At 31.9% G+C, this 14,111-nt stretch overlaps 1 protein-coding gene across 1 annotated transcript; it reads left to right on the top strand.

Annotated features, from left to right (window-relative positions):
* Positions 1–10,803: 10,803 nt before the first annotated feature.
* On the top strand, positions 10,804–13,610 carry LOC105617986 (elongation of very long chain fatty acids protein 1-like). Its single transcript, XM_012199522.1, has 4 exons — positions 10,804–10,846; positions 10,957–11,240; positions 13,083–13,382; positions 13,446–13,610. The coding sequence occupies exons 1-4, from the start codon at positions 10,804–10,806 to the stop codon at positions 13,608–13,610; spliced, it is 792 nt and encodes a 263-aa protein (XP_012054912.1).
* Positions 13,611–14,111: the final 501 nt, after the last annotated feature.

Here is a 14,111-nt window from a genome sequence, read left to right on the forward strand (position 1 = left end):
GTAATATGTTTACGATCAATGCGCTGATAACCGGTCGAATGACAAATCGTTAGAATAAACTGTATCTTCTTGTCAGGTTAAAACCTTAATATCAGATGTTATCACTGCTATTTTATGTTCTTTTATTTTGTTTTATTACGATTATATATCATAGTGATATATTGCTAACATCTCGTTTTTTGTGTAAGTTTTATTATTTTCTTACTCTTTTATCTGCCAGCTTTATTAAATACCAAGCTTATGCAATAATATATTGTGTAATAAAATTATTATTATTAGATATTATTACACATATTTTTCTTAAATATTAACTTTAAATGGATGATTTTTTTCAGCGTGTTTTATGAGATATGACTTAATTAGGTCTTTCCCTCCCGTTTGACCCTTCCATTTTTACGCGAAAAAGACGGAGAAGAAAGAGGCCGTGGTGAATGGCGAAATTTCAGAGGGGAAATTTTCATGCCGCCTTTTAATCCTCTTTTGCGTTTCACGGTGGTCAAAAGAGCTTTGGTAGGTTTTTTTAACTACAACGAGGGAGAATCAAAGAGTACATCAAAGATCGGTCATCGTCATTGGCACGGAATATATTTAATCACTCTATCAACGTTCGTTCTACTTTGTATTTTCCGATTAGTTGAATTGTTCGTGAAATATGTGTTATATATTTTTCCTATGTAGCCGTATGTTTTCTTGAAGCACCTGATGCTCTGTTACTTTTTCGAAAGTATCTGTCTTATGAAAATATGATAGGAAGCTTTAGCCTTTAAGATAAAATAAACCATATCCGCATACGATTTTGCGATTTATGCCCGCTGCTCAGGTATCGCCTATTTAATCGCCATTGGAGACATCTATCAATTTAATTGGGCAATGTTAATTTCGCCGACGATGGCCTATAAACCGTGGGTGTATTGCTAACGAGACGCAGCATGGGGTAGTTTGGTTTCCCTGGATCCAAGCGCGATTGCATACATATATATATATTGCATATCCTGAGTGAACAGAGTGTGAGTGTGTGTATGTGTGTATGTGTGCGCGCGCGAGAGCGCACGCGTGAGAGAGAGAGAGAGAGAGAGAGAGAGAGAGAGAGAGGGGCTACTGGCTACTGTTAATCAGTTTAGAGTTTATGTCCCTCCATAAACCCGGGTAGTCCCCGTCTAGATGTCATTAATAAAACCCCCGTTGATAACTCGAAAAGTCGCAAGATATACCGGATGGGTAACATCGTCGTCGTCGTCGCCATAGTCGTCGCCCTGATCGTCCCCGTGGTGGTTTGAAGTGTATAAACTTTTGTATACGTGGAGCGCCCATTATGTGTCTCAACGAAAGAGAAGAATTTATTATCGAGATCCGTATCATTTTTCTTGAAATATAACAGCTTTTTCATTTTGATGATGATACTTTTAATCTAGCGTTTCGGATAATTACCTGGATTGCATCGATAGCTTTGTAGGATTTTTATTTTGTCAGCCGAGTTAATTTTCAGATAAGTAAAGCTACGTAAAGGATCATTATTGCAACATTTATTACGATATCATTGATTTTATTTGATTTTATTTGTAATTTTTTACTAATTTTATCATCATGTGACTGACAAAAAATATGTGTGAACAATGTTTATTTCACGATTATATTTTATACGTGGCTTATTTTGTCGCGTGGCGTGAAGATTACGTCCAGAGTTTCAATTTTTTTTATAATTTTGTTGCGAGTTAGGTATTTTCGATATCGCGCGATATATGGAAAAAAGATAGTCCCTTCAAATATCAACGTGTGATAGCCGACTACGATATCGCAATGGCTCTCACACATTTTATGGGATTAAAACTCAGGCACGTATCGGCGTTTGTGCGCGCGTTCGTGTGGCTGACTGATACATTTCGAGTTTTAACGATGATCCGGGCGATAACTTCGGGCTTAACTGTGGTGTGAGTTGTGGCTTTCGCTCGATCACCAATCATTGTTTATATGCCTTTGATAATTAACTAATGTTCTTCTCTATGTAAATTACGCGCCATTTCGTATTTCTGTCCAATATATACTCGCGCAGTTGGAATAAATTAATAATGCTGAGAGCACATCTTGAAGACGCGATGAAAAATTGTAATTTTTACTTATATGAAACATGTCAGATGTTCCAATATATATTATTTTTGATGTTAGAAACAATTTTTATTAAAAAATTTATTGATCATTTTATTAATCATTCGACAAATTATTTGATAAAGTTTTCATAGAATTTAATATTTTGAATTAATTGTAATCGAATATAAACTGAATTTTCATCTTATTATCGTATATTTGAATCGCACTTCTAATTGATAACAGTTCTAATTGATGTAATTGCGGTACAAACTACGCGATGAGAAAAGATTGCAACGCAACCCAATGCAAAAGCATACCTTAATCATTCCTCGCTCTCCCGCGAATATATATAATATGTTTCTCCTGATGAACGAAGTTAAATGCATTTGCATCATCAGGCGGGTGACGGCAGCAACGATGCGACAATATTTATTATACCTACAATAATTATTACGATCAGGAGACCGTGGAATGGTATGTAGCATCGCGTACATACATAGCTACGTCGCATGCGTAAAGGCGGGAAGGCGATAAGATCGAATGCGTGTGTCCCCGCGGGCACCCTCCTATCGCCGTGTCTAACACGTGAGATGCAACACGCACGGCCTTACGGTGCGTGCTACGTGTCTGCTTGAGCCAGTCCTCTCTCCTTCGGACGTGCGAGGACGGTTGGTTGCGTGCATGCAGACTGACCTTCGCAACTGTGCGTACGCAGGGATCAGTGTCTCTCAAGTTCCTTTGATTGCTGGCTGCAAAGAGAGAAATATTGAGATGCTTCAATGTTACGAGAATGAATTTAAAAATACTTGTAGTATATACTCCAAAGGTATATTTATTCGTAAGCTACATTTGCTTTTTAGCGATCTTGCGTAGGCGAAGAATATTTTGGAACTTTAGACACATTTCTAAATTTGAGAAACGCTGGACGTCAAAGAGCCTCGAGGCTACTCGCTCAAATTACGCCATTTTCAATTAATTCCGAGAGTAAATTATCATGATAAGGAATATCATTCTTACTGGTTTACTTCGGAATCGCTATTAATTCTACACTCGTTCATTATTTTAACCGATTTTCTATATGTTGTGAAAGTTTCATCCATTCGTATTTCACATTTGTATAAAATATATAATTTATTTTATATTATTAATTAATAATTTCTATTTGATTAATAATTTTGATTAATAATTACTTTTTATAAGTAAAAGAAGAAGAAAATTTTATATAAGTAAAAGAAATGTAAGTAAAAGATATTTGTATCTCTCTTAAATGAGTCCTTTTTATTCGTTTTTTTACCATCACCTAAATTCTACTATCGATTTTCGATTATTTATACTTAAAAATTCGTAGAAGGTGCATGCCGTGACGAAGTTCGTCGCGGTATATTGACGCGAAATTGCTTGTGCGCCGTAAATATGTGCGACGGAATAGTGCACGGATAAGAGTACGATCCATTAGCCATAGAAGAAGGTAATATGGCATTAGCACGCGCGAAAGGGCGTGCTGACCTATCCCACTGACGGAGGTCGTATGAAAGGGGAAAAGGTAATGGGTGGAGGCGCCGACCCTTCCTCGTCTTCGTTGGCACAGTTAATTACCGTCGATGATTTCACCGACGAAGAGACCGAAGAAGAGTCAGAAGTGCACACTTATCATGGACCGTGTAATCGGCAGTTTCACGTATGCTACCGCTAGGATGATGATGCTTCAGTTGTTATTCCCATGATTATCTCGTATTCAAAGAAAAGATTTATTCATTGAGAAGTTGAAATCTTATCATTGGTTCCATTATCGATAGTTGCCGTTATACATAGAGAAAGAATAAGTACATATTTTAATATAAAATAAATTCTTAAAAAAGGATATCATTTGAAATTAATAATTATATACATTCCTATTTTTTTGCTTTTTTGTAGCATTAATTGATTGTGTTATTATACATTTACGGAATATTTTTGTCATCTCGTAAATGCGTTCGTCGCTCTCTCGTCTTTATACGAATAAAGAAAACTAGACCGACTGGCTGGCACCACCGGTGCAGTTTCGGTGCACGAAACGCGAAAAATATGAAATTCGTTTCTTCACAGAACTTTGAATTGGAATATTATTCAAAGTGTTTCGCACGATTTTGGCTCAATCTTTCGCCTCTTTTTCCTCACATCTTTTCATTGACTACCTATCTTCTTTTCATTTGGTTTTCAGTATAAGCAGCTGCATTTACAAATCTAGACATAATTTTAACATTTTTTATTCTATTAAACGATTATACAAATATAAATTAAATCATGTGAAAAAAATGATTGATATCAATGTTTAACTGTGAGGTCATTAAAATTATTACAAACTTCGATATTTTTGTATTATAATTTCAGATTCTAGATTGAATTTTTATACGCAATTAAAATAATTTATTTATCATCTCACTGCAAGAGCAATAATTTGTGCATCATATCGTTAGTTTAATGTTACAAAAATACTGAAGTAATAATTTATTGTAATAATTTAAGATACGAAAATAAGATCGATAAAGAGATAATATTAATATTTTATATACAATATTTTAATGATAAATGTTATTTTTGGAAATATATACATAAAATATATATACATATTTTTAGATAAGCTAACCAGACCTTATATGGCACCTAAGTTTTATGATTTTATCTAATTTTTTTTACTCACATCGGTCCAAAATAAAAAATTGATGGTCGCAGATTCAAAAAAAGAAATATTTCTAAACATAAAAAAAATATGAGACATTTCCAAATATTTATACGGGTGCAATAAAGATTTTAGGAAAAAATAGTATTTTCACAGCAGGTCATATTGAATACACAATATATTATATGATTTGTTTATATATATCAATGAAATGGAAATTATTATAAACGAATCAACTTTTTTTGCTTTGTTTCTATCTATTATTTACGGCGCATCGTCATTATTTGTCATTGAGGATCTATTATGGCGAACGCGGCTGTTAAATTTCCGAGGATATGCCGGTATTCTGGAGAATGTCGGTTGATACGCAACGATCATTTGTGTGACGTACTCTCGCGTGCACGTACATATGAAGGAAAGCCGGATGCAGACCGAAAACTTTTATGACTTTTAATCAGACGAACAGTCCGGCTGAGTGCCGTGATGCGAGTTCATTTGCGTTAATGAAATCAGTGTTATCTCTTCCCATAACTCGTATTATGCCAACTACTATTTTGCGCAGAACTATATTATAAACCGTAATGGCTGTTGTCCAAGTGCCCAAAGGCTCATAAGTCTACAGTAGAATGAGAAAGAGAAGGAGAGATAGAAAAAGGAGGAATAACTGTGTGTGGAACATATTTGTATTGTTACCAATAATGCTATAGGCTCAATAATGCAATAATGCTATTTCAATAAAATCGCACATTAAAACTATAATGCTGTGACGATATGACTCGATGATTCTAATAGAAAACACATGTGAAGATAAATATGATTATTATGATTTTTTTGGTGAGATATTTTCAACTAATATTATGTAATTGTTTATTTTTTTTGTATCGGTAATGGATATTTAACATCTTGCGATTTCTTATAATATGGATAGATCATTATTATTTTCTAATTAAGTGAATAAATATTAGCGCATTATATATTTCGTTTCCATGTAATCTCTTCAAATATTAATAATATTAAATTGTCAGCAGAAACATGAAATTAATATAAGGAATGGTTACAATAGGAGATATAAGTAATATTGGCAAAGGCTCGCTCACAAGCGTGCGATTAGCTCAGCGTAAGTGTATTAGATTATTGTTCTAGAGATCTTAAGTTCAAATCTTGGCGGCGATACAATGCGTTTTTCAATAATTAATTGTAGTAAAAAGATAAGAATTATAGGTATACGAAACAGTAAATAATAAATTAAACTGAAAAAACCAAAAGTAAATAATAACAAAAAATTATTTTTTTCGTTAAGATATAACCGTAATCTTTTTATTATAAAAAAATAGTTTTTATTTAAGAAAATTTTTTATTACATATAAAAAATATATTTCTTTCATTTAAAAAAAAGAATTGCAAAACTACATAGATTAATTTTTTAATTCTAATAGCAAGAAATAACCAAAAAACTTCTTCAAATCAAGGAAATTGAATCGATGTCAATAAGTAACAAATAAATAACAATTTCACTCATTTGTGATATAATAGTGATAAATTGCGTAAATGTTATATATGCATTTCATCTCAATACGTAATTGTTTTATGTCAATCCTGTTACCATTGTATTTAAATCATATATTATTATGTAACTGTTATAGGTAAAATGGGATGACAAATTTGAGAACATTCTCCGCAAATTCACGTAATGATTTTTGACATTGTTACGAAAAAAATTAAGATTATGTAAATTAAGATTATGTATGAGTTACGAGTTTGAGATGTATTTGTGTTTGCTGGGTGTGTATTATAATATAAAACATAATTGTAGATAATGAATATACGAATTGAATAAATATGCTGAATACTGCTACATAAAAAAATAAAATAAAAGTTGAATAAAATAAATAAAAAAATATTCTCTTTAGAATTGATAAATTTCTTAAATAATATATACTAACTCTCAAAATCGAAAAAGAAATATTTTTTCCAATTTTTTTTTCTATTCTGATATATATGTTAATTAATTAAATATATATGTAAATTAATTAAATTAATATTTAATTAAAATATTTAATTAAAACACTTTTACTGCGAAAAAAGTTTTATTTAGTTTTTTGATAACTCTGTCGTCAACAAAATCTATTGTGTATGAATAATCAAGTTTTAAACATTCTTTAAGCATTCATTTAAGCATAATAATAGTATTCAATTTATTTATTTATTTTAGCTCTTAATGGTTTTACGCTACAATGGTATATTGTAATGCTTCAAATTGTAAAATATATATCTATGAAATTCGTGAAAAATTTGTGATATTGTTGAAATCAAAATAAATAACGTATTCCCGATATTCCGACATATCTACAATATATACTCCCTTACGGAAATCCCTGACGCGGCGCTTACGTGACTGCGGACGATGAATTAACGACGAAGCGATTTCGCGACATTATATCGCCGGCTACTTGGCAAATGGAGACGGCATTATATCTCGCGGCACGTGCTGCTTGGTAATCAGGCGGAGTACCTGGCTGGCGTGGTAGCATATTGCAGGGTTTCAGGTTCGGGTCCACTATTTTCCGCGACGACGCGCCATCCGTCCGCGTATGGCGTGCTACCAAGTATTATCACGCTCGCTCCCGTCGTCAGTTTCGCAGACGACGCTCTTTAATAATATCCCGTCTGGTTTCCTACCCTCCGCGGCGAATAAAGCGCATTTCGACTTTTGGCGATTAGCACCGTATGTTCCACAGCGGAAGCGTTTCAAATTAAATGTCGACGCACCTGAGCCTTGGACTCTACGACGAAAATGTCGTGACACATGAAAAGAAAGAGGCATTTCTAAGCAAGAGGTATAACCAGATATATTTCAGTGTCAAATCATATTTCATTTTCAGCCTTCAAGCCATTCATTTACAGATGTAGACTGATTTTGCTTGCAAATGTAGATTTCTTTATAGTTAAAAAAGTATTTAATAACTATTTGTAATAAAAACATGTAATTGATTCATTCATAGATTCGAATAAAGAAATAATGAATATCATTATTTTAATTGAATAAAAATTGTAGAATAATTTATACAAAGTTCAATACAAATATTTTACTCTTGAGATATCATGCAAATGATGCTATGTACATCTTTGATTTTTTTTGTAATTTAACGTCTATTACCATCTCATTTTTATCGACAAAAAAAATTACAAATTTTTATTTCTGAGATTTTAATAATATATGTAATACAAATTATGTACTAAATGCAGTAAATGCAAATTTATTATAAAAATAAGATGTGAATATGGATCTACGCTTTTTCTTCTTCTAAGAATTTCGATATTATTCTTTACTTTTATACATAGACGTTCGAATATAATATTTTTAATGTGAATCTTATTTTGATAAAATAAAATGTTTTATATATATATATATATACGATTTAGAAACAATAATTAATTCACTATGTCCTTTGTTTCATATATGTGTTTAAATTAGTCACACGATCTACAGTTACTAGTGTATTGCATATTTGTATTTATCAAATGTATGGAATCTAAAAAAAAAAAATAAAAAATAAAAATCTGCGAGACAAAAATGCGGTATTTCTATTCCATCGATGAATTAAAAACCGTCTTTAGGGAGCGTAGTTTTCCCACAGAATAGCCTGTATAAAAGAGATCCCGGTAATAATAGGTTACCGTCAGGACTCGCTTCTCTAGCCACGTCTATTCAACCTGTCATTCGCGTTTTGCGGTCGGTATTGTGATTTGCAATGGTAACCCTTCGCACATCCTGTCTATTGTCGCGAAAACGTTCGCTCGTGCTCCTATACTCATTCCTCCTTTCCTGCATGTTCCCTATTTTTCCTCGCTTCTTTGCACTTGTTGTAGAATTCTCTGTCTCTTCAAGCTCTTCTCTATTAATGATTATACTTGCATAAAACAGTGCAGATACAAACACTTCATTATATATATAGCTTTACTTATACATAATATATTATTATTATAAATAGAGTTATATTTCTATTTTTTTTTCCAAAAAACTAAAAAAATTATTTTAAACTTTTTCCAAATATAACTGATTGAGAAGCAAAAATGTAAATTATAAATTTTCATTTTGTTTGATTATTATAAAAGAAAAAAAATTGTTACGTAAAATTGAAAGTATAAGATTCTGAAATATTTCGATTCTGAAGTATTTCTTCTCCATTTACTTGAAGCCTTAACAATAAGAAAATAATGTATCGTTATAGACATACAATATGTAGAGCAAGTGAACCATATAAGTAACGATTATCCCAGGTCAGTCCCGTGAATAATCAGAACGGAACAAATTGGGATGAGAGCGATTATCAAGTCCCATAGGACGGTTTTACATTGTGTAGTAGGCGACATATGGTTGATGGTTCATTACTATTTTATGCACAACTTGCTTAAATACCGTAAAACTTTTTCGTCATTCGCAATGAAGGCAGGAAGGGGTGGAAAGAAGGAAGCTAGCGTGGAGCATATAAGTAGCATGTAAGACAATATTTCTATTCCTGCTACTTCCTTCGTACGGATGTCTGATTGTAGGTTCCGGAATATATCAATTGTACTTTTTGTTAGAGACTTTTTGGTTTCCGCTTGTACATTGATGTTAGTTCGTGACATACATCGTGTAATATTTACATAATATAATATTTTTCAACTTCAAGCAGAATTGCAAATGTAGCAGCCTTAATATATTTATCTGTTCTATTCGGAAATATTCCGTTGATTGATCATGAATATTAATTGTTATGAATATTAATTTTGCCTTTAATGATCAATAACTATCGTTAATTGTATCTTTCGAGCAAAAGCAAGTTTCTTGTACGGAGCGACTTGTATTATACGTGTTGACTGAATAATTTGCAGCTACGGCAACTACGCACACATGTTAGCCTCGACAATCTGGAAAGTGGTTAAGCATTAAAGCCGAAATTCCTAGCTACCGGAACGACTGATGGTAATGTTGACGACGCCTCGAGGCGGTGCAGTTGCAGGCAGCGAGCTGCAGCGAGATAGGCTAACGTCATAGGCCGTCCCTAGGGTGCAACTATGCCTTTGGCTTTGATGTTACCCACGGTTACGTCACGTGATCGTCCGCTATATCGTAGTTAATGGTCGGGGCCACATAGGAACGCAGCATTATCGAAGGGAGTTTAAAGGGATCTGGAGTAGGGGGTGAATGAAGAGAATGGAGGGGCGAGTGAAGCCGTGGCGAGTACATCCGGCGAGGCGGAAGTCCCGGACAGCCTCCGGATGCTTCGTGGTGCCTACGGTCAGCGAGACACATTCGCGCTATATCGACGCATCACGCGAATGCAATTATTCGCGACGACTCAACCGCTCGCATCTGCGAACACAGACAAATCAAATTGCGTTCTGAATAGTGTTGCGCGATGAGGCGATAGAGAAAATGACGTGTGAATTGCAAAGAAGACCAAGGCTAGCTTTTGTTCTAATTTCTAATATTTGCTTGATTATTAAATAAGTATGAATTATCCATTACAAGCTACTACAATATAAATAGTACGAAGAATTGAAGATTTTAAACTTAAATCTCCCTTTTTATTTGAATATTTGAATATTTGATTTTTTGTTGCATAAAGTCTGTGAGATCAAAATATATATTCATGATGTATTTTTACCATAATATATTTATCATAAATATAGTTTTTGTATAATAATATTATAATCATAATCGTTTGGAATAAAAAAATTTTTAAATGCTTTTTTGTACATTGCATTACGAAACAAATGATGTTTATATAAATATGTAAAAATGTAGAATTTTAAAGTTGCGGTTTTTCTTTGCTACTTAATTTTTTTTTTATTTAATACAAGAACTATATTTATGCAAATATTCTTATATTATAAAAACTATATTTATGGTAAATATATTATGATAAAAAATATATTATGAATATGTATTATGAAACAAATGATGTGTATATAAATATGTAAAAATGTTAAGATTTTAAAGTTGCGATTTTTCTTTGCTACCGCTTAGTTTTATTCGAACATATGTAAGAGAAACTCTTTGAAGCGAAATTATGGCTCAGTTGGAAATTAATTATAATATTTCGGAAATGGCAAGTAAGTTCTAAATGTATATATGTGTCGAAGAAATTTTAAATCTTTAAACTTTTTTAGAAGTGATATTATAAAATATTTTTTCTCAAATTATGTTAACTTCCATTATATAGATTTCACAGATACACAAAAGACAAAATGGTTATTAATATCTGCACCGATACCAGTATTTTTTATATCTATAGTTTACCTTTATATCGTTTACATTGCTGGTCCACAACTCATGAAAAATAAACAACCGTATTCGTTGAAAACGTTTATACAGTGTTACAATTTTTTTCAAATTATTACAAATGCTTGGTTAGTGTTTAATATGATGACATATGGTAAACCAATTACTGCTATATGGAGATTTTGCGATTCACTCGATGAACTTTGCGATGACAATAGTGAAAAGGTATATTTAACTTTTAAATTGCAAAAAATAAGAAACAGTTTAAATATAGGATAAAGTTGACTAAGTCGTACTGACGGTTAAATCTCTATTGTACCTCTATTGTATTTTCTAAAATGAAACATTTTTTTTAAAGATAATGACACTGATGTGACGGTGGTAATATGGGTTAAGAATTTTTTGTTTTCGAGTCGTTTGTTTATGAGTGACATTCAAAATTGATTTTGTTCGATGTCTGATCTAAGTTTTGATACAATTTACTTAAGGTGTTATCAGTACAAAATGGGTAATTGAATCATAGTGTTCTTCATGATATTTAAACTCTTTTCGAGTATAGCATCAAATTAACAAAATATTTGTAAGTTATGTTGTTATTGGTAAATTTGCAAAAATAGAGGGAGTTAGGTAAATCGTACTTGTCGTACTTGGTCTTTATATTGTACGATTTTTGCAAATGATGCGAGCAATATATGGAGGTTACTATAATGATAAAAAAGGTCCTACAGTGGACTGGATTCAAATACTCTAAGTAGTTGCACAAAAGTAGTGACAATCCTGACATTTGCCAAAACTGTTTAAATAAGCATTCACAGAAAGTGAGTACTTATTAATTATTGACTTTATACTTTCTATTAAATTTTTCTATTGAGTCTTTCTATTGAATCTTTTCCATTGTGACGGAAAAATCGGTGATTGATTTTATTTCCAAAATTAATTTTTTTCAAAATATCTGAGATTTTAATATTCTGAAATATAGTATGGTAGCTTAAATTAATTTAAGTATTGCTTTTTACTTTGTTTTATTATTTTTAAATAAGTTTAAAAAACACAGAATTTCTGTGTTTTTGATTTCTGTGTCAATCTAATTTCTGTTTTTATAATAGAAAAGTTTTTATTATACCTACTTAAATATGTATATTCAGTTTGAAATTAAAAATAAATTTATTAATTTTTAAAAATTAATTAGAGTTTTAAAATTTTGTTTATTTTCCCAGTAAACAAACTGACATTATTTACCGTTTTGAATGATGTTGAAGATGCTATTTTAATGTCAAAATGACAATAAGCAATGTCAGTTTGTTTACTATATTAGAAGTACGATTTAAGAATCAGGTGATTCCTACAATTTAACGACTCGGTCTCCAAATCATCCCGAAAGCTATTTTTTTTTATTTAATTTAAACAATAATTTAATGTTTATTTTCGTAAAAATATAGTTTTGTTTTATTGTCAATGAACCAAAGTTTAATGTAAGTACAGAAATATTCTGATCTCTTCAATATTTTTATTACAATTTTGTTTAACATTAAGGGGTACGATATAGGTGCCTTCGTCCTACTAATTTAAATTAGTAGGTACATTTTAATTGTTATTCATACGACATACGTACAAACATCGATAAATTAAACACATAAATTTGAAAAGTAAATATGACAAACTTGGCAAACATTGAGACGAACAAAATGACAATAGATTTAAATAGATTAAATCGACATCATTCACACATTACTAATCATTACTAATCATTCATTAAGACCTTGAAATGATGTATATGTCAATAGATCAAATATGAAGAAGAACGCCAGTTCTATCACGGTCAAAGTTTAAAAACTGTAATATTTTTCGTAATAAATTCCTTACAGTTTTTCTAATTTAATTTAGGGGGAGATTAATAGCGTTTTAGATTGATTATATTGAAAGTCCGAAAGTTATCGGCCCTCAATCTTATCTGAAATAAAATTCATTTAATATGAATATACATATATTGTATTAATCAAAACATCTAATTTTGACCGTGATAAGCTGGCGTTCTTCTTCGTATTAGATTTAAATTTTTTATTGCAGGTGTTTGAAATATTATGGTGGACATTAATGCTTAAATTGTTTGATTTCACTGAAACTGTAATCTTTGTTTTGAGGAAGAAAGACCACCAAATCTCATTTTTACATATTTACCATCATGTTACCACATTTATCTGTAATTGGTTGGGACTTAGTTACTTCAATTATGGTTTTCTCATGACTATAATGTTGCTCAATTGTTCTGTACATGTTGTAATGTATTTCTATTATTTTCTGAGCACTTTTGGATCGAGCATGCAACGATTTCTTCTAATCAAGAAGTTTGTTACTATTTTACAAATGGTAAGCCCTAAATCTATATAATTTTTCGATATATATGTATTGATATTGCTTTTATTAAAACAGACACATATTGCATTCATTGTGATAATTTCTATACAAGGTTTTATATCCAGTTGCAATACCAAGATAATGTACTTCTCTACAATAATACTTATTAATGGCACGGTAAACTTGTTATTCTTTTACAATTTCTTTTATCATTCTTATAGGAAGTCGAAAACAGCTTAATTTTGAAAGTACAATTTTGTTGAATAAGCACTGCTGTTAATTCAATAAAATTCATTCTTATTTCATTTATTGTAATAAAATATTAAATATGTATATCTAATGCGTATGTGTATATCCTATTATGATTCCACAATTTCCTATGTATTTATCTAAAACAGCGCAAGTAGCATAAAACAATGCTATGTAAAGGGTTGCGTCTTGTATGCTATCTTGAAAGGTAAATAGTTGTACAGTTTGCGTGCATGTGCTGCACACTGCACTATCGCATACTCCAGTCTTGTCGGGCAGGTGATGGTATCTCACGAATGCGCCTTAAGTGCTAATTTCGTGAGCGTCACATTTCCCACGTTTGACAGGGCGAATCCTCGGGAGATCCCGCGCGTCCACGTCGATGTCTACACGCGCAGCGGCGTACATAATTCTGGATTTAGTGTCGCGTTAGGCCGTCTGAGTTTGAGGATCGTAGTCCCCCGAGTGGCGCGAGATACCGCATGGCCGGCC

The sequence above is a fragment of the Atta cephalotes genome (assembly GCF_000143395.1).
Source record: "Atta cephalotes unplaced genomic scaffold scaffold00015, whole genome shotgun sequence".
In the NCBI taxonomy this organism is placed as follows: Eukaryota; Metazoa; Arthropoda; class Insecta; order Hymenoptera; family Formicidae; genus Atta; species Atta cephalotes.